The sequence below is a fragment of the Protomyces lactucae-debilis genome, assembly GCF_002105105.1.
Source record: "Protomyces lactucae-debilis strain 12-1054 chromosome Unknown BCR37scaffold_20, whole genome shotgun sequence".
In the NCBI taxonomy this organism is placed as follows: domain Eukaryota; kingdom Fungi; phylum Ascomycota; class Taphrinomycetes; order Taphrinales; family Protomycetaceae; genus Protomyces; species Protomyces lactucae-debilis.
In genome coordinates, this window is record NW_024468012.1 from 269,206 (window position 1) to 286,867 (window position 17,662).

Genomic DNA, 17,662 nt, shown 5'->3' on the forward strand with positions numbered 1-17,662 from the left:
GTGTAATGCAATCACTATCTATGTGTTCATGTGCCCATTTCTTCAATGCATGTCGACACGCAGGCTACCACGCTCAGTGATACGCGCAATGGTGGTCTGATGACCCGGACCATGTCTGCCTTCCCAGTACGCAGGCTTCATTCCCGGTCCACTCTCTTCACTAGGCTCGAGTCCCTTTCCCCTGATATCCACTGCGCCGTCTGCCGCTTGGAGGGAGAGGTATCCATTGTAGCTATTGGGATACGCCAGTGTCAACGGACCCTGTGCGATCATATAGTTGCCATAGAGTGGTCGATACAGCAAATCTTCGACATCCACCCGCAGAGAGCCCGTCTGTACACGCACATTCAAATTGGCACCCACATCAAAGGGCGAATAACCCACCTGTACATCCACATGACCCGTCTGGGCAAACACATCCATCTGCTCTGTAATCATCAATTTCCCACGAATATTTCCCTCGAGCGTACTGAGCTTGATGCGGCCTGCATGCAGACGTTGACCGGCTTCTGCAATGATATCCCCACGTTCGAGTGCAATGTCGAGCTCCGGCAATGAACCCCATGCGCTCTCGAGCAGCGCAACATCAGCGTCTGGGAAGACTAAACTCAGCTTTGGCAAGGGCCGTGATGGCGGAATGAGCAGGATAATCTGCATCGCTACACAGTGCTTTGGCGCCCTCGCCAATTCACTGTCCGGTCCAAGCAGTGTATAGATCCGCATGACAGAATTCTCAAACGTAATGCTGAAATCGTCACTACCCACTTCATGCGACGTTTGTACATTCACTTCAATATCAAACTCCTCAATCGGCGCTCGAGCGAGCAAGACTTGTATTTGATGGTCCACCTTGACAGTAGCATGATCGACATGCTCAATCTTGATTTCCCGAGATAAGTCAGGGCGTAGCCTGTCGTTGTAGCCGCGCCAGGTGTGTGGGAGATTACTACACCGTTGCTGCTTGGCAGTCAGTGGTATTGTAGTAGAGGAGAAGAGGTAGCGAGAGCCAAAGAAGAGCACACAGAGTGTCATGCATAGCGCAGAGAGTCTGTAGCGTGTCATGACGTCTTGTAAAGCCATGCAGAGAGATACTAGGCCCGTGGCAGCAGGTGTTGTTCAAATCGTACAAGCGCAGCTGGTGAAGTTTTGAATGCGCTGACCAAATGCAAGCTACAAACTACATCAATGCTACAACCACGGAGAACCTGCTATATCGCTCCAAGATATCGCTGTACTCGTAGATATGCTTCGAATAAGATTGCCGTCATTGGTGGAGGTATTGCCGGCCTCTCTGCTGCTTACTTTCTACAAAAACAATTGCCAGCAGCTCATATTACGCTTTTCGAGACTGCCAAAGAGGCTGGCGGCTGGGTCAAGAGTAAATCCTTGGATGCAAGTACTGGCGGCAATGTCGTCTTTGAAGAAGGTCCACGGAGTTTGCGGCCTGTGGGTCTGCCGGGTCTGAGTGCTCTTGACCTCGTTCGTCAGCTCGAGCTTGAAGACAAGCTCATCCTCGTGCCAAAGAGCAGTCCGTCCGCAAAGAACCGCTTCATATACTACAAGGGAAAGGTACACAAGCTGCCTAGCTCTCTCGTGGGCTTTCTCAAGTTTGCAATGACCAATCCCATCCTGAAAGGCTCTCTTGGGTCATTGATGCTTGAGCCATTCCGAAAGCGTCGACCCGCGTCCTTACAAGACGAGTCTATCGGATCCTTCATTTCACGACGATTTTCGCCCATCATGGCCAATAACATGCTTTCAGCTGTTGTGCACGGCATCTACTCTGGCTCTGTGGATGCTCTTTCTGTAAAGAGCACATTCGGAGCGCTCTGGAAGTACGAAGGACAAGCTGGTAGCGTCGTTGCTGGTATTCTGCGGGGAACAGAGACATTGAGTCCTTTTGATCAGCAGCTGTACGCGAAGCTCAAGCTAGAGAATACGGAAATGGCGGAAAAGCTTAAGGATACCAGTGTCTACTCCTTTCAAGGCGGTTTGATGACCATGACCAATCGCTTACAGACACTTCTCAAGGAATCTGGTCGTGTCAATGTTGAGCAAGGTGCTCCTGTCAGGCGGCTTGAGGTTCACGGCGATACTGTATCAGTGACACAGGGTGGGCAAACGATATCATTCGACAAGGTAGTTTCTGCCGTGAACGCAAAACAGCTTTCCAGTATACTACATGGTACCATGGAAACAACAGAATTGGATGCTGTCGAGTACTCCACAGTCATGGTCATCAACCTCTACTACAAGGATCCGGCGATATTGCCAATCGACGGGTTTGGCTACCTGATCCCAAAATCTGTTCCACTGGAAGATAATCCAGACAGGGCACTCGGTGTTGTCTTTGACTCTGCCTCTGTGCCAGGCCAAGACTCTGCACTTGGTACAAAAGTCACTTGCATTATGGGTGGACACTGGTGGAAGGGTCTTGACCCTTCGGCATTACCCACGCCTGAGCAAGGTCTTGAACGCACGAAACGGGTGATGCAGGGACATTTGGGTGTGACGCAAGAGCCGGCACTATGGAACGCGAAGCTACAGCATGATTGTATCCCACAATACACGGTCGGCCATGCTGCACGCATGAAGAAGTTGGACGAAAGGCTGGCAGGATTCGGTGGCAAGTTGGGCGTTATTGGAAGCAGCTATGGCGGTGTCAGTGTCAATGACTGTATCTTGAATGCAAGGAAGGTGGCCGACGCAATTGTTGCAGGACAGGACGTGACTGGTCTGGAGGCGTTTAGGGAAGCTGACTGATGATTCGATCAAGCCGACTCTACGGTTGTAAAGGCATCTATGCTGCAGTGAAGAAATTCACTATCTGTCCAGACATTCAAACAGCCTGCCGCGGCCTTGAACATGCTCGAAATGATATTCACATGCTGCGAGCTATAGCTTCCAGGACCAGGAGCCAGACCACGGGACGTGGGATGGTAGCGACTCTGTAGTGACTTGGCAAGTAGCAGCGTAATCGCCTGTACAGTGGCGTCGTATCCAGCGGCACCTGGGTCTATCTATACTATTCTATAGGCTAGATCGGAACATCCAGCCCGCAGGACTCGGTAGATTGGATCCCGTCAATCTCAAGATCAATTTCATGCGCGTCGCGTCTGCTGAATTCTGCTTGGCGCGAAATTTCCCTGCGCGCGAGGAGTCGAAGCTGCACCTGCACGACCTCCTTCCCTCCTCGACACCACTGTGACCACAAGCTCAAGCTGCCACTGGCCCACTGCCTGCCAGAGGAGTGCAGCAGTATCTTCTTGCACACTCTGGACTCTCAGTCTATTATGAATGCTGCTAAAAGCGCTGGTCGGGATTAGGCCACCGCGTCATCTCCGGCACGCAGATGATCTGCTAAGCTGCCTCTCGCGCCAGGAGAGCATCGCACGCAGGGCCAAATGGCCATCCCTGCCTGCTCTGCTAGTGCCAATCTAGCAAGTACTAGCACTGCACCAGCTTACCAGGACGGCCCGACGCCGGCAGCACACAGGTGACAGGACAGGAGATCCCTGTTCTCGTGCTTGTTGACGCACAACGGCTGGCACAGTGCATTGCCCTTTGTACGCGCTTTCGTCAACGACAAGTCGCGCCTCCCGCCCAAGGAGTCAACAGCCTTTGCTTCATCCCTGGCCTCACCTTGGGACCTGCTGCTTGTCTGTTATAATGTCTGTGATTCCCTCTTGACTCACATCTTCCTTCATTCATTCTCTCTACTCTCTCTCGGTCGACACCCTTCCTCACCCTCAAGCCAGTCTTTCAGTCTTCCAGAGGTAGACCATGTTGTTCAGCACTGTCCTTCTTTCTTTGCTGGCCGCGAGCGATGTCGCCTTTGCGGCGCCGGGTGGCAATGTCCGCGGTGTTCAGCTTCGTCGTGTCCAGCTCGACAGGCGTCAAGCTTCGTTAAACTCTAGCCAGGTCATTGAGTCAACAACAGAGGTGGTTTCCACTACAACCACCGAGTCTACGACCGCGATCGAGTCAACTACTTCGGTCGAGTCAACTACTGCCATCGTGTCCACCACTTCTGTCGAGTCGACCACGGCAACGGAGCCTACTACCTCAGTCGAGTCAACTACTGCTGTCGTGTCCACAACTTCTGTCGCGTCAACCAACGCAACCGAGTCTACAACCTCAATCGAGTCAACTACTGCTGTGGTGTCCACCACTGCTATTGAGTCATCGACTGCCGTCGTGTCGACCACCACTTCCGAGTCCTCTACGGCGCTCCCATCTTCAACTGCTCCATTCTCGAACTCGACCATCACGTTGACTTCTGCTACAGACTCAACCACGGCTATTGTGTCTACCACTGCCACTGACTCGACTACGGCGGTTGTGTCCACCACTGCCACTGACTCGACTACAGCTGTCGTGTCCACAACAGCAACTGATTCGATTACGGCGATTTTGTCTACCACTGCCACTGACTCAACTACGGCGGTCGTGTCCACCACTGCAGCTGACTCGACCACGGCTGTTGTGTCTACTACGGCTACTGATTCGACTACAGCTGTTGTGTCTACTACGGCTACTGACTCGACCACGGCTGTTGTGTCTACTACGGCTACTGACTCGACCACGGCTCTCATCTCTACTACTGCAACGGACTCTACCACTGCTCTCGTTTCTACTACAGCCACCGAATCGACCACAGCTGTTGTTCCTACCACTGCTACTGACTCTGCTTCTCTGGCATCCAGCACTGATGTTGCACCCGTCTCACCGACTGTTAGCGTTGTCGTCCCAATTTCGCAGACAAACAGTGGCTCGCCTGCATCTTCTACGATTGCAGCGCCTGTCCCTGTTGGCAATCCTCAGACAATCACCTTGGTTGCCCCTGGAAGTGGTGTATTTATCTGTGAAGGTGCCTTCATTGTTCTCTCTACAGTCGGCTCGCCTTCGCCTATTCAGCTCTACCCCGACGGCTCGCTTGCTTGCAACGGTATTGTCGCAGTCTTTGCGCCCAACTCGAACGGCTTCGTCGTTTACATCTCGTTGCCGGTTCCAGCTGGCTCCGCTAAGGCCCTCTTCACCATCACTAGTAACACGCTCCAGGCCTTCTTCGGCAACGCACTCAGGAAGCGTCAGACTCCTGTGCCCCTCGGTGTCAACGGACAGAACCAACTCGGTGTCGGTGCCAACTTTGTTCCTGTCGTCATCACTGCTGCCGTCATCGGCCCTGCCTCAGTCTCTGGCTCTGCAGGCAGCTCGGCCCCTGGTGTTGCGACTGGTTCATCTGGCTTTGCTACAATGTTGAGCTCCTCTGTCATGTTCTCTGCTCTGCTGCCCAATGCTACGACCACTGCAACCGTTTCGATCACTTCGACTGCCGTCCTTGTCCCTACTCCATCAGCTTCTGGCAGTGGCAGCAACGGCGTAGCTCCAATCACTGGCCCTGTTGGCGTCATCTCGACTATCACGACCTCCGTGGTGGTCACTGAGGTCCAGACCGTCAGTGGCAGCGCCGTGACAGTGACTGCCACCGTGCCTTCTGTTGTTACTGTTACCCAGACTTTGGCTCCTCTTGTTACGCAAGTCAACTCGGTCGTCACCATCATCTTCCAGTCGCAGCCAGTCCTCATCTCAGTCATCATCACCGTTACGCTTCAGCCCGGCATCCTGATCCAAACCTTCACCACTGTCTTGACGACAACTCTGCAGCCTTCGCCTACTGCTGGTGTCTTGCCGGCTCCAGTCACAACGACGGTAACGCAGACGATCACTGTCACTGCTCCACCTTCGGTTGCTGGTACTCCTGGTGCTGCCATCATTGTGCTGAACCCTGTCAACAACGCTGTGATTCAGCCTGTGGTGACAACCATCACCATCACACAGACTGTTGGTGCACCTGCGCCCTTGACGACGACTCTTGGCAACGGCCAGGTGGTGACGGTTGCCCCTGGACAGACAACAACCATTACTGCTACTGTCTCGACGACTCGCACGACACTGACCTCGACCTTTTTTGTTACGGTTGACGGCCCTGCAGCGACTGGTGGTGCTGGTGTTGGCGGCATTCCTGGCAACAATGCCGTTGTGCCTGGTTCTGCAGTGCCTACTGCTGCACCTGTTGTTGGTGGATGCACACAGAGCTACACGGTTGTTGCTGGTGACATTTGCAACTCTATTGTTGCCAAGTTCCCTGGCTTGACACTTGCTCAGCTCTACACCCTCAATTCTGCCATCAACAGCGGCTGCACCAACCTCGCCATTGGTCAAGTTCTTTGCGTTGCTGTCGCCGGTGTTGCTCCTGTCACGCCCATCACGACGACTATCGTCCAGCAGCAAGTGGTCGTCACGCCAACTGTCTATGTCATCATTGTCAGCATCCAGCCTGTCATCATCAACAACCTCATTGTGGTCAGTGTTGATGCCAACGGCGGTACTTCTACTGCCATGACGACACTCTTCTCCACGACTACTGTCTTTGTCACGAGCACCATCCAGACTACTGTTACGACAACTATTGGCGGTAGTGCTGGTGTCTTGCCTGTTGCCGGTTCACCGACAGCCACAGCCACAACCACAACCACGCCTGCAGTGATTCCTGTGACGTCTGTGTCATCGACTGCAACAGCCACTGCAACCCTTGCACCCGTCAACAATGGTACCTCCAACAGCACCATGGCGATGCGCAAGCGTCACCGTCGCAAGGAAGTTCAGCTGTACTAGGTCTCTCGCCTTCTTCCTCTTCTTGTAACGACTCTTTTATATTATGCTCCATAGCTGCATCTAGCACTGAATAGACATTGGAAATACACTCTGCATCACTTCTCTGCTCTTCTTTGTCTCCCTATATCACTTCTCTACACTTCTTTGTCTGGCCTTCCCTGGCCTGCTTTTGGTTGTCGCTGCATCCCATCTGAACTCTTTCAACACAAACAAAAAACCTGGACGCGACCGAGACGAGCAACCAGGAGACTTTACCTAGCTAGAACTCTACAGGAGACCGGGCCGTGAAGCAGAAGGAGTGTCAGGAGAGAGGCCTGTGACACGCTAACTCGTGTCATTCGCGCAAGACACAGATTGACAAAAAAATTAAAGCGGACACGATGCTAGCTACCCCGCCAGCAACTGCCTTTGATAACGAGCATGCATCGACGCAGCCGTCTTCACACTTCAAAGAGGGGCTTTTGAGCCATGTCACGCATGATGAATTGATTGCATCGCTCGAGATTGCAACACCTAGCAAAATGGCGAGACGCGTGCCAGATGGATCTACGCGCACCAACAACAATGCACGACAAATAAGCGGGCCTTTCGAGGCGCGACTTGCACGGCTACAGGCGCTTGCACTGCGTCAACTCAGTCATGCAGGGCAAGCGGATGCAAGTGAAGAAGACGAAACGGCATCTGCCGAGCGGATTGATGAAGCGGCTGATCTTCTCAAGGACTTGCAAGCGGAAGATGATATTGCTTGGGCGCTACAGGGACGTCAAGCAGCTGCGTATTTAGATGACATGTTTACAACTCTATCAACAAAACAGAAAGAGACGGCGGATGATGAGCTTGCTGCGAGATTGCGAGAAGCAGGACCAGCTTTGGCGCGCGTTCGGATACAGCTACATGCGGCGGATGATTATGAAGATTGTCGTGGGTCGCTGGATGCAATTGAGCAGGAGATCAAGTCTCTGCGCACAGCCATCTATCAAGTCGAGGAACAACGTCACGTCGCTGTACCGCCTGAAGCGATTGCACCAGACGTGTTGGCTGGTATTCTGCGTGAAGAGCCAGAGGGCGAAGACACAGGTACCCCAGGCAAAGTGGTTGGGGATGACTTGCTGAGTCGCTGGGACCGGCAATTAACAGAGACCATGATGCAGCTGTCCAGTCGACTACAGCCTCTGCGTGCAAGTATCAGCTTGTTTCGCCCGCGCATTGAAGTCTTTGAGATGCGAGCTGCTGGATGTTTCCCAACAGCCGTTGTATCATTGCAGGAAAAGTACACGAGCATTGAGGGCGAGTTCAGTATCCTTTCTCGTGATTTTGGCACGCTGAAGCAAGAGCTCGGAGAGGATAAGTGGATGGCGGTGTTTCGACAAGTCAACAAGCAGGCGTCCGATATGATGGAATCGCTCGAGCGCACGGCCAAGCGACTCGGTGCAGCACCGTTCAAAGGTGTCGATGCCGAGAAGCTCGCGACAGCGTTTGAAATGAAGGCAGAGCACTATGGCAAAGCCATTCCGGCTGTCCTGAACATTATGCATGCTGGTGTCAAGAATCGAGCCACACTCAATGGAGAAGTCATTCGTGGATACGACTTGCTCCTTCAACGATGGCATGCGCTCGAAAAGGAGATTGATGCAATGCATCGCAGACTAGAGAGTGCCAGAGCTGGTGGAATGATGCGACGTACTCTGGGCGCTGCAAGCGGGAATCGGCAGTCTCCCGAGCGCAAGTCCAGCGCATCTCTACTGAAAAGTGCATCCAAGGGACCACACCCAAGACTATTGCAGCCTGGTACCCCTCGACGGATACCAAAGATTGAGCGATGCGAGTCGCCGTCACCGGCTCTGTTTCGCAGAGACGTTTCTCTAGATCCGCCTCGCAGTCGGTCACGTCTGAGCATGCACGGTGGTGGTAGTAGCACGCAGACTTCTCTCTCACCGCAGAAGCCGCCGTGGAATGCAGGTACGGCCGTTGCAAGAATGCCAGACTCGCGTATCCCTTTGACGCCCATGCGCAGTGCCTCTCGGCTGGCGTCTCATGAGACTGGTCGGGTTGGCGGTGCTCAATCTTCTCTTGGCTTTCATCGTGCTTCGGGAGCGACAACGCCTGTGCATGGCTCCAGGCGTGCTTCTGTGAATCCAAGGGGAACGCCGAGTCGTGCAGCGAGTGGTGTCATGCGCTCGCCTGTACCGCCTTTGCCCACACATCTGACTGCAGAGACTATTGAACGCTTGTCACGACCCAAGGCACCGCAGCTGGGCAAGTTGCCACCACCGCCGTTGCCAGCATTTCAAACGCCCGTCAAGCAGCAAGGAATGTCTCGTCTACGGCCCATCACGCCATCTGGGATTCCTTCGCTGAAAAAGGGCGTGCCGAGCAGTGTACCTGGGTTGGCGAGTACACGGCGAGAACGAGTTTCTGGCATTGCTCGGCCACAAACGAGTGATGCTGTTCCAGAGCTGCGAGCACCGTCAATCATGGGCACTGCAGCGTCTCGGAGAAGCAGTATGCTTCCTGTTCCTAGTCCACGTAGGCCAGCCCGATCATAGCGAGCTGTATGCATAACTTATTGACTCTGGATCACCCTGAGATCCCTTGAATCCTTGATTGTGCCATCTGAGTCTGAATTGTCGCAAATGGCCAGCAAGGTCACACCCACCCTGCCGTTTAATCGTCAAGACACCCTCTCAGGACACTCAGCCAGCCCGGGCCATATCCGGAACATCTCCAGCTCAGTACGGCGACTGTATTTATGTCCATTGACCGCAGTGTAAAGCAAAATCCCTTCCAGCAGCTTGTTGCCGACATCCACAGCTGCTTGGGCGCAGACGCAGGCATTGACACGTCTGATGCGCATCTCCAGCAATTGCAGCAGATCATGCATGACTACACCTCCTGTGAATCTGACTGGATCAAGTATGCGCTAGAAGAGCCAACGCGTAGCTACACGCGCAACTTGGTGAGCAATGTCAATGGCAAGGCCAATTTGCTTGTGTTGGTATGGAATCCACGGCGACAGAGTCCAGCGCATTGTCACTCAAGTGCGCATTGCCTGATGAAGGTACTAAAGGGAACCTTGAATGAGACGCTGTATGCGTGGCCGAGAGGTGCGAAACCGATGGAGCCTGGGAAGCCGCAAGAAGCGACACAGGAATTAGATGAGCATGAGAACGATGAGGATGAAGATGGAGAGGGTTTACAGGTGACGAGAATCACAGACTATGACAAGGATCAAGTGGCGTACATTAATGACGCGTTGGGTGTGCATCGCATCAGCAATCAGACAGACGAAATCGCCGTCTCCCTACATCTCTACACACCACCATGGGCATCCAAGTATGGCTGTCAGATCTTCGATGAGCGGACCGGCCATGCACACCGTGTTGCACAGTGCGGCTTCTACTCTGTCGATGGCATCAAGTGTGTGTAGCATCTGCCCGACGGATCACCCAATCAATCATTGTGCGTTTTGGCGTCTGCATCAATCCTTACACTTGTTTATCCATAGGTTGACAGTCATAGCTCCGCCGCATCATGTTGCATGCACGGATAAGCTCTTCTCCCTTGGCTAGTGCTGGAGCCGTTGGTGTCTTGCTGTGCCGCACGCAGCTCTGTCCATCTACGCCTTTGACGATGTAATCCCACGTACCGCAGCTTTCAAAGCCTTGTTTCTCAAAGAAAGCTTGGCCATGATCAGTTGCTGTCAAAGCAGACACAGTCATTTGCGATTGACTCTGCAGAGATGCAGCAATAGACAGTTGTTCCTTCACGAGACCTGTGAACGCTGCCTTCATGAAGTTTGTCCTCTTCTGTCCGGTCTTTGGCTTGCCGGAGTTGTTTTCAATGTGCCAGACGTGATAGCCGCATGGGTCTTTCGATGCTCTTGGAACCAGCATGTCCGGCATAATATCACATTCTTCGAGTTGTCCTTGCATGAGAGCATCATGAAAGGTCTTGTGTATGCCAAGCAGGCACAAGACGCCTGTTCGTTTACCAATATGATCTGTTGCTTCAACTTGCACAAAGAGGTCTGGTTGAGCAATTTGCCAGCAGAGTAGCGTTTGGAGGGCCAACTTGTTTGGGAAGATGGCTGCATCTGCTTTGTGCAGAGCTTCTACTGCGTCTGGCTCGAGCTCGGTGTAGACTATATTCAGAGGAGCACTCATGGTAAGCAGCTTAGATTGAATTTAGCTCATTTGCTTGGAATGATTGTAGAGTAGTAAGTGCTGGTAGGTTGAAGTCTTTATGAATCTCTGGAACAAGCAAAGAGTCAGGTACTCAGAGCATGTCCCTGTCTATCTTTTTGCGAGCAATTCATCTACGCTAGCTTGTTGAATGTGTAGCATGCAGGTTGCGTCTTGTCTATTTCGTTCTTCATTTCATGATGCATGGTTGATATACATGAAGGAGCCCATCTCCTTTCCGCCATGATGCATGGTTGATATACATGAAGGAGCCCCTCTCCTTTCCGCCTCGACAAACAAGCTTACTGTGCGCGTGTTGCCTTGAAGTATGCGGTAAAAACACTCGAGTCCTTGACATCACCGGCCTTCTCCTCATCGGGGATGTCGTCCCACGTCATGCGCTTCTCAGCACCACGATTGCCGCGCTCATCCCTATCCTCCGTCAACCAACGCAAGCACAACTCCAACAATGCCGAATTGGCCTTATCATTGCGATCTGCAACAGCAGGCAGGAACTCCTCTGGTGGGCCAACCGATAAGATCTGACCGAGGGTCATGTGTACGAGGTGTGTAGGCCAACTGGCGAGACCATCAAAGATATGTGTTGCATAGACAATGGTACAATCGCGCTGCTGTGTTTCTTCCTTGAGAAAGGCGAGCAAGTCAGAACGAGCGAGCACATCAAGATCGACGGTGACTTCATCGAGGAGCAAGATTGTCCAAGGTCGCATTAATCCCATGATGAGCTGGACACGCCTGCGCTCACCATCAGAAACTTGATTCATACGCCATTGCAAATCAACATCTAGAATCTTCATCAACTGATCTCTGCGCTCTGGGTAATGTTCTGCGCCGATGGAAGCGAGTAAGTGTGATACTTTGATGTCATTGCGAACGACTGGGTTGTTCGCCCATTCCGTGCCGAGGTAGGTGATGCCAGGCGAGTGTTCTCGAAATGGATCCTGGCCATTGATGAAGACTGTGCCTGCTGGAGCGATTCGCTTGCCTGCAAGGAGTCGCAGAAGTGTGGATTTACCCGCACCATTTGCACCGACAAGCAAAGTTGCTGAGCGGTTCGGTAGTTTCAGGTTGAGGTTGGCGAGGGAGAGCGGGAGGTCTGGCGCATGGGAGAAGTTCAGATTCTTGACCTCGACTGCAGAGGACATGGCTTTTTGATGAGTAGATACAAGCGCGTCTTGCAACCCGGTCATCTTTCCCGGTCGTCGAAAAAGGCCTGTTACATAATGACAGAAGCCAGTCACAAATACAGTCAGTGCACAGCTTGACTGCCCTTGCCGTAGCAAAACTCCCAGTCGACAGAAGTATGCCTATTCTCTTTGCCGAAGGCGATGATGAGCTGTTCCCAATCAACAGGATTCTTGCTTGCCGGCTCAGCATGCTGCCTGTCCTTCGCCAGTGCGCCTGAGCCATAGATATGCCCATCCGACGTGATGAATGTGCCAATTTCTCTGAGTGTGATGGAGATGCGCTGATCATCATAGGCATTCTCTTCAGGCTGTCTTTCTGATGTGCGCCGTTTATCTGGCCGAATCGCATGTGTCCATGCCGCATTGGTATCGAGGTTCATCACAAGCAGCGAGTTGTGCGGCAATTTTATCTGAACATTCTCCTTGCGCTTCGAAGTATCTGCTTCTGCTAATGCTTTGTTCTGTTTCCATCTTAGCGTCATGGTCCGTTGCGCGCCAAAAGAGGCATTGACGATGAGTGAACCAGGGACGAGATCCAGCGTCTTGTCACTATGCTCAGAGATATTATCAGCGCCTGACCGATATAGCTGGATCAATGCATGATTGAGTCGCGTGCCGAGCTGTGCATTGATGCGATCGACCAGGCGCTGCATGAGCGGTGTCCAGGGTCCTGTGGTGGGACTCGCATCTGCTGGGTGGCGGTAGATGGGTCTTGTCCCATCCGTCTCGACAGCAGCTTGGACACAGACAAGACGTGGTACGGGCGTCCCGAAGCTAGACATGGTCTCGAAGGAAAGTTCTTTTAGCAGTTCAGTGAAGACTGTGGCAGCCTCATTTGCCGGGAGGAAGTGTGTAAGGAGGTAGCTGCCCTCGCAAAAGACGGATGGAGCGGTGGTCATGGAGCAGGACCTGATGAATGAGCAGCTCTCCAGTGTCCCCCGTCACACACAGAGCGACCAAGGATGGTCTATCTCTGTCACTGTGGTTATGTGTCTAACACTGTTTGTCTGTCTGTGTCCTGTCGCGTCGCGTCTTTTCTTCGCCACAGAAAAAACAAAAACAAGCAGAGGAGACTCAGTGAAGACGACGACGAGACGAGAAGCTCATAAGGACTAAGTACATAGACGGGGAAAGCATTGGGGGACGGCAAGAGGACTGCCGCATCGAAGCAATGTTCTATGAAGCATAACCTGGACGAACACCTCGCGTGGATCAGACGCGAACGACCCTACAGCATCCCATCTGTCCAGCCAGCATCGTAAGCGCCGTCCCATCGTTGGCACTGAGACAGAGACTGACACTTAGATCAGGCGGCACGCAGCGACTTACCCGATTATCGACGCGTCGACAAAGCTCGAAGCGCACTTTGGTCCAGTCATGCCGAAGCTACTCTCTGCGCGTATGAAGAGCACTCCAGAAGTGCAGTCTTTCTCTGCTTCTGGTACGGTCTCCTCATCCGCATCAAGTGCAGGAAATAGGCAGCGAAATGTCCAGCAACAAGCTGTGCCTGCGACGTACATCACGCCGTCCGTCTCAGCAATTGTGCCAAATCAGCGGCAGACAGTCAACCTCGACTCGCCTGACGCGCCGGCTACGGCTGCCATCACCATCCCTGCAGTGATACAAGCAATGTCTGCTGCTAAGCGCGGACCTAGCTCGCCTCACAAGCCAAAATCTCCTGCGAAGCGTCTCACTTTGCACGTACCAGACAGTGATGCCGAGGATGAAGACTTGAGGCTAGATGACGACGCAGATTATCTTGCCTTTATGGAAGGAGAAGCACAAAAAGATATCGAGCTGCCTGAGGAAGAACCGCCCAGCTATGACGAGGAAGACATCCCGGTTCTTGCACCAGTCTCTGCACCACAGATCTTGGCAGCTTCAAAAGTTAGAGCACAAACGAATACGCCAGTACCGCAGGTCATCCCAGTACAGACCCCAGTCTTGTCATCTACACCCTCCATCATTGTCTCTGCAGCTTCAGCCGAACAAGAAGCCGCCCTTGCCTCTCTCGGTACAGAGATCCTTGAATGCTGCATGGATCCTGCACGTGGTCAACACTGCGCAGATGCACAACGTCTCATTGAGAAACGTCGCCAGATTCAACTCACTGTCCATCAACAACGCATCAAGCAACTCGAGGAAGCCATGGTTGCGTGTTGTATGCGTGGCGAAGCAGTTGCTGGGGCTCTTGTCGCCGAATGTGCAGCCTTACGCGAACAGGTACAACAGCTACAAGCTCAGTCTGCTCTGTCTATCTCTTCAGCAGTCTCTGCCCCGGCCGCCCTCAATCCGGTGGCCAGTTCACGATTGAATCAGCTACCGCATATGCGTGCCTCTTCCCCACTCGCCCAAACAGTCCGCACTGAACCTGCAAAGTTGGCTCGTCAACTTTTTCCTCAACCGACTGAGGTGGAATCAGAGATCATTGCGATTGACAGTGATCAAGAGAGCTTTGATCGCAACATGCACGGTGATCATGCTGCTCAAGAGACGGATGCCTTTGAGCTCTTTTCTGATTTTGGCTCTGAAGAGATTGATCTTGCTGCACAGGAAGAAGCATTCAATCGCTTCCATCAATCTGCACAAAACGCTCAGTCGGCGAATCGACGTAGAAAGAGTGCAACACTCGAAGGATTCTTGTCACAACGACCTGCGCAGCCACCACCTCCACATGTTGTGGATGTGCTCATCTCTTCCTCGCCTGATCGATGGCCACCTTCAGGAGCACGTCCAAGACAGCCCGTCCAGCGGCTGCAGACTATTCAGCCCCGAGCACCGCCTCTCCCGCCGGTCGACCTCATGTCATTGCCGGGTATGCAACATCCCTGGTCCATGGAAGTCAAGACTGCATTGACCACTGTGTTCAAACTGCAACAATTTCGACCACATCAGCTCGATGCCATCAATGCAACACTCTCTGGACGTGATTGTTTTGTGCTGATGCCAACAGGCGGTGGCAAGTCGCTCTGCTATCAACTTCCCTCGATTGTCAATGGCGGGGCGACTAGAGGCACGACGATTGTTGTTTCACCACTCGTCAGTCTCATGCAAGATCAAGTCGATCATCTCAACGCTGTTGGAATTCGCGCAGTAGCGTACAACAGTGACCGCTCTGCCTCTGAAAAGGCCGATATCCGACGCGATCTATTCGCATCGGGTGATGAAGCCATCAAATGTCTGTACGTCACGCCTGAACTTCTCGCCGTCAGCGACACCATCATTTCTACATTCAAAAAGCTGCATGAGCAACAGTCACTGGCGCGGATTGTCATTGATGAGGCGCATTGCGTCTCACAATGGGGACATGACTTCAGGCCAGACTACAAAAAGTTGGGTGACTTCCGTGCCGAATTTCCAGGGGTACCGGTGATTGCGTTGACTGCAACAGCGAATGATCGTGTTCAAGCGGATGTCAAGCTCAATCTTGGCTTGGATCGACCGGCTTTCTTCAAGCAGAGTTTCAATCGGCCGAACCTGGAGTATCAAGTCATTGTGCGCACGAAAGGATCGATTACCAAGCTACTCGAGTTGCTCAATGGACCACACAAAGGTCAAGTTGGTATTGTCTACTGTCTCTCAAAAAAGTCATGCGAGGAGCTTTCCCAAAAGTTGCCAAACTCAGCCTACTACCACGCAGGCCTCGATAAAGCTGATCGCGCACAAGTTCAACGTGATTGGCAAGCTGGCAAGGTTCGAATCATTGTTGCTACGATTGCATTTGGTATGGGTATTGACAAGTCTAATGTACGATGGGTGATCCACTGGAGTTTACCAAAATCACTCGAAGGTTACTATCAAGAGACTGGTCGTGCTGGTCGAGATGGCGAGCCTGCCATGTGCTATTTATTCTGGACCTTTGCCGATAAGCAACGATTGACGCGTATGATTGATGACCCTGCCTCGCCTGGTACGCGAGAACAAAAAGCTGCGCAAAAGCAAGGGATACAGCGTATGGTGGATTATGCCGAGAACAAGGCAGATTGTCGACGTGCACAAGTCTTGGGCTTCTTCAGCGAACGCTTCGACCCGGCGCTATGCAACAAGACGTGCGATAATTGTCAGTCAGGACAGGTCTATTCAACTGTGGACGTTGCGGAAGCGGCGCGTCGAGCCATGTTGGTTGTTCAGCAAATCTTGAGCACGGACGAGGATAAGGCAACCTTGCTTGATTGTGCCAATGTTTTTATGGGTCGCAAATTGAAGCGATTGACTGATATGGGCTGGTGCAATATGCCCAGCTACAATGGTATTCGCCACCTCAATAGCAATTGCTGGGATCAAACCAATGTCGAGCGTTTATTTCGGATGTTGGAGTCTGAGGGTGCCATTGGTGAGAAGCACATCTCCAACAGGATGGGATTCACCAATTCGTACGTCAAGCTTGGCATGAATGCCGGCAGGTTTTTGGAAGCCCGAGGACCTGTCATGCTGCGCATTCAGTCACCACGACAATCTCGCAAGGACTCTACTGCTGAGCGCAACCATGATTTCAGTGATATTGAGGAAGCAGGTGAGCCGGCACAGCGTAAAGTGACTGGACGTGGGTCACCAAAACGTACATCGCGGACATCCCTGCAGAATTTCTTGTACAATGGACAGACTGCGGCATCGTCATCCATGTCATCTGCGTCTGGTGCTGCGACCATTGCTGCATCGGCACGCGCTGCGCAAGCTCCTGCAGCAAAGACGACAGCTGCTGCAAAGCCCCGTGCGCCCATCACACGTGAATCGAATGAGCTTGCTCGATTTGGACGTGTCTTGTCGGATGAGGAACGCAGACTTGCAGTATTGTGTCATGCTGAGCTCATCAAGGAGCGTGATCGCATCAAGAAGGAGCAGGATCATCGCTACTACACCACGACGTTTGACGATGCACAGTTGTACGACTTCAGTGTCCGGTTGCCAGAGAATAGTATCGCGATGAAGAAGATTGTCAATGTGCAAGCAAAGAATGTTGACTTGTATGGTCACTCCTTGTTGACCATCTGCGACAAATATAAGAAGCAACTGAAACAGCTTTCGGGGGTTGCTCCTGCACCTGCAAAGAAGAACACAGCGACAGGAGCTGGTAAGGCTCGTGCATCTGCAGCAAGCAGTGCAGTCTCGCGACGTGGGCAAGAGCGTCCAAATTATTCAGAGCCCAATTTCAATCAAGAAGCGGAAGATGATGCGATGAACTATGGGGACATTCCGGATGATGTCGATGAGCAAATGACTGAGCAGTCGGGGCATTTTGTGCCGCAGCAGCATCAAGCATATCAGCAGCCTGACAGACGTTCGGAGAAGGCCAAGAGCGCATCGCAGAGTTTCTCGAAGCGTAAGGGGCGAGGTGGATACAGCAAGGGGTCATCAGGTGGACGCAAGTCTGGGGGGAGCAAGGGCGGTGGTGGTCGTGTGAGCAAGGCAGCTGGGTCGTCGTCCCTCTTTGGTGCTGCGTGTGCGCGGTGAATGTGCGTCATTTTCTATGGCGGCGATGCGCTGGGTGACTGGGTGCAGATAGAAGCGTATGGAAGGTGTCTATAGCAGTCTTCTGCCATCCTCGTCGATTGTCTACTCTATATTAGCTCAGCTAAGTACCCAAGCATCTATATA

General features: G+C 52.6%; 9 protein-coding genes across 9 annotated transcripts; 4 read left to right on the forward strand and 5 right to left on the reverse strand.

The window, feature by feature from the left end:
* Positions 1-42: 42 nt before the first annotated feature.
* On the reverse strand, positions 43-1,080 carry BCR37DRAFT_395017 (uncharacterized protein; the record flags this gene model as incomplete). The annotated part of the gene is made up of 1 exon (XM_040871560.1): positions 43-1,080. The coding sequence occupies one exon, from the start codon at positions 1,078-1,080 to the stop codon at positions 43-45; it is 1,038 nt and encodes a 345-aa protein (XP_040723024.1).
* An 84-nt stretch (positions 1,081-1,164) lies between these two features.
* BCR37DRAFT_382921 (uncharacterized protein) lies at positions 1,165-3,110 on the forward strand. The gene has a single exon (XM_040869975.1). The coding sequence runs from the start codon at positions 1,186-1,188 to the stop codon at positions 2,761-2,763; it is 1,578 nt and encodes a 525-aa protein (XP_040723025.1). The 5' UTR covers positions 1,165-1,185; the 3' UTR covers positions 2,764-3,110.
* Positions 3,111-4,283: 1,173 nt separating this feature from the next.
* Positions 4,284-4,622, reverse strand: BCR37DRAFT_331572 (uncharacterized protein; the record flags this gene model as incomplete). The annotated part of the gene is made up of 1 exon (XM_040867026.1): positions 4,284-4,622. A coding segment is annotated over one exon (339 nt), but the record flags the coding sequence as incomplete, so codon positions are not given.
* A 2,284-nt stretch (positions 4,623-6,906) lies between these two features.
* On the forward strand, positions 6,907-9,254 carry BCR37DRAFT_382923 (cortical protein KAR9-domain-containing protein). The gene has a single exon (XM_040869976.1). The coding sequence runs from the start codon at positions 7,059-7,061 to the stop codon at positions 9,222-9,224; it is 2,166 nt and encodes a 721-aa protein (XP_040723027.1). The 5' UTR covers positions 6,907-7,058; the 3' UTR covers positions 9,225-9,254.
* Positions 9,255-9,287: 33 nt separating this feature from the next.
* BCR37DRAFT_155475 (putative cysteine dioxygenase Cdo1) lies at positions 9,288-10,235 on the forward strand. Its single transcript, XM_040866130.1, has one exon. The coding sequence runs from the start codon at positions 9,428-9,430 to the stop codon at positions 10,103-10,105; it is 678 nt and encodes a 225-aa protein (XP_040723028.1). The 5' UTR covers positions 9,288-9,427; the 3' UTR covers positions 10,106-10,235.
* BCR37DRAFT_155488 (uncharacterized protein) lies at positions 9,713-10,914 on the reverse strand. The gene is made up of 2 exons (XM_040866131.1): positions 10,085-10,914; positions 9,713-9,790 (listed from the first exon to the last, which is right to left on the reverse strand). Exon 1 carries the CDS (start codon positions 10,839-10,841, stop codon positions 10,164-10,166), a length of 678 nt encoding a protein of 225 aa, XP_040723029.1. The 5' UTR covers positions 10,842-10,914; the 3' UTR covers positions 9,713-9,790; positions 10,085-10,163.
* Positions 10,915-11,161: 247 nt separating this feature from the next.
* On the reverse strand, positions 11,162-12,025 carry BCR37DRAFT_350928 (uncharacterized protein; the record flags this gene model as incomplete). The annotated part of the gene is made up of 1 exon (XM_040868040.1): positions 11,162-12,025. One exon carries the CDS (start codon positions 12,023-12,025, stop codon positions 11,162-11,164), a length of 864 nt encoding a protein of 287 aa, XP_040723030.1.
* Positions 12,026-12,129: 104 nt separating this feature from the next.
* Positions 12,130-13,088, reverse strand: BCR37DRAFT_405993 (uncharacterized protein; the record flags this gene model as incomplete). Its single annotated transcript, XM_040872097.1, has 1 exon — positions 12,130-13,088. Exon 1 carries the CDS (start codon positions 12,964-12,966, stop codon positions 12,130-12,132), a length of 837 nt encoding a protein of 278 aa, XP_040723031.1. The 5' UTR covers positions 12,967-13,088.
* Positions 13,089-13,140: 52 nt separating this feature from the next.
* Positions 13,141-17,653, forward strand: BCR37DRAFT_371254 (uncharacterized protein). The gene is made up of 2 exons (XM_040868345.1): positions 13,141-13,325; positions 13,378-17,653. The coding sequence occupies exons 1-2, from the start codon at positions 13,246-13,248 to the stop codon at positions 17,516-17,518; spliced, it is 4,221 nt and encodes a 1,406-aa protein (XP_040723032.1). The 5' UTR covers positions 13,141-13,245; the 3' UTR covers positions 17,519-17,653.
* The last annotated feature ends 9 nt before the right edge of the window (positions 17,654-17,662 follow it).

What these genes read in the sequence shown, in the direction of transcription:
- BCR37DRAFT_382923 (XM_040869976.1), top strand. Translation starts at nt 7,059, where the DNA reads ATGCTAGCTACCCCGCCAGCAACTGCCTTTGATAACGAGCATGCATCG.
- BCR37DRAFT_371254 (XM_040868345.1), top strand. Translation starts at nt 13,246, where the DNA reads ATGAAGCATAACCTGGACGAACACCTCGCGTGGATCAGACGCGAACGA. An exon ending in CCATCTGTCCAGCCAGCATC is followed by an intron (nt 13,326 to 13,377) that starts GTAAGCGCCGTC and finishes CACTTAGATCAG; the next exon opens with GCGGCACGCAGCGACTTACC.
- BCR37DRAFT_382921 (XM_040869975.1), top strand. Translation starts at nt 1,186, where the DNA reads ATGCTACAACCACGGAGAACCTGCTATATCGCTCCAAGATATCGCTGT.
- BCR37DRAFT_155475 (XM_040866130.1), top strand. Translation starts at nt 9,428, where the DNA reads ATGTCCATTGACCGCAGTGTAAAGCAAAATCCCTTCCAGCAGCTTGTT.
- BCR37DRAFT_155488 (XM_040866131.1), bottom strand. Translation starts at nt 10,841, where the DNA reads ATGAGTGCTCCTCTGAATATAGTCTACACCGAGCTCGAGCCAGACGCA.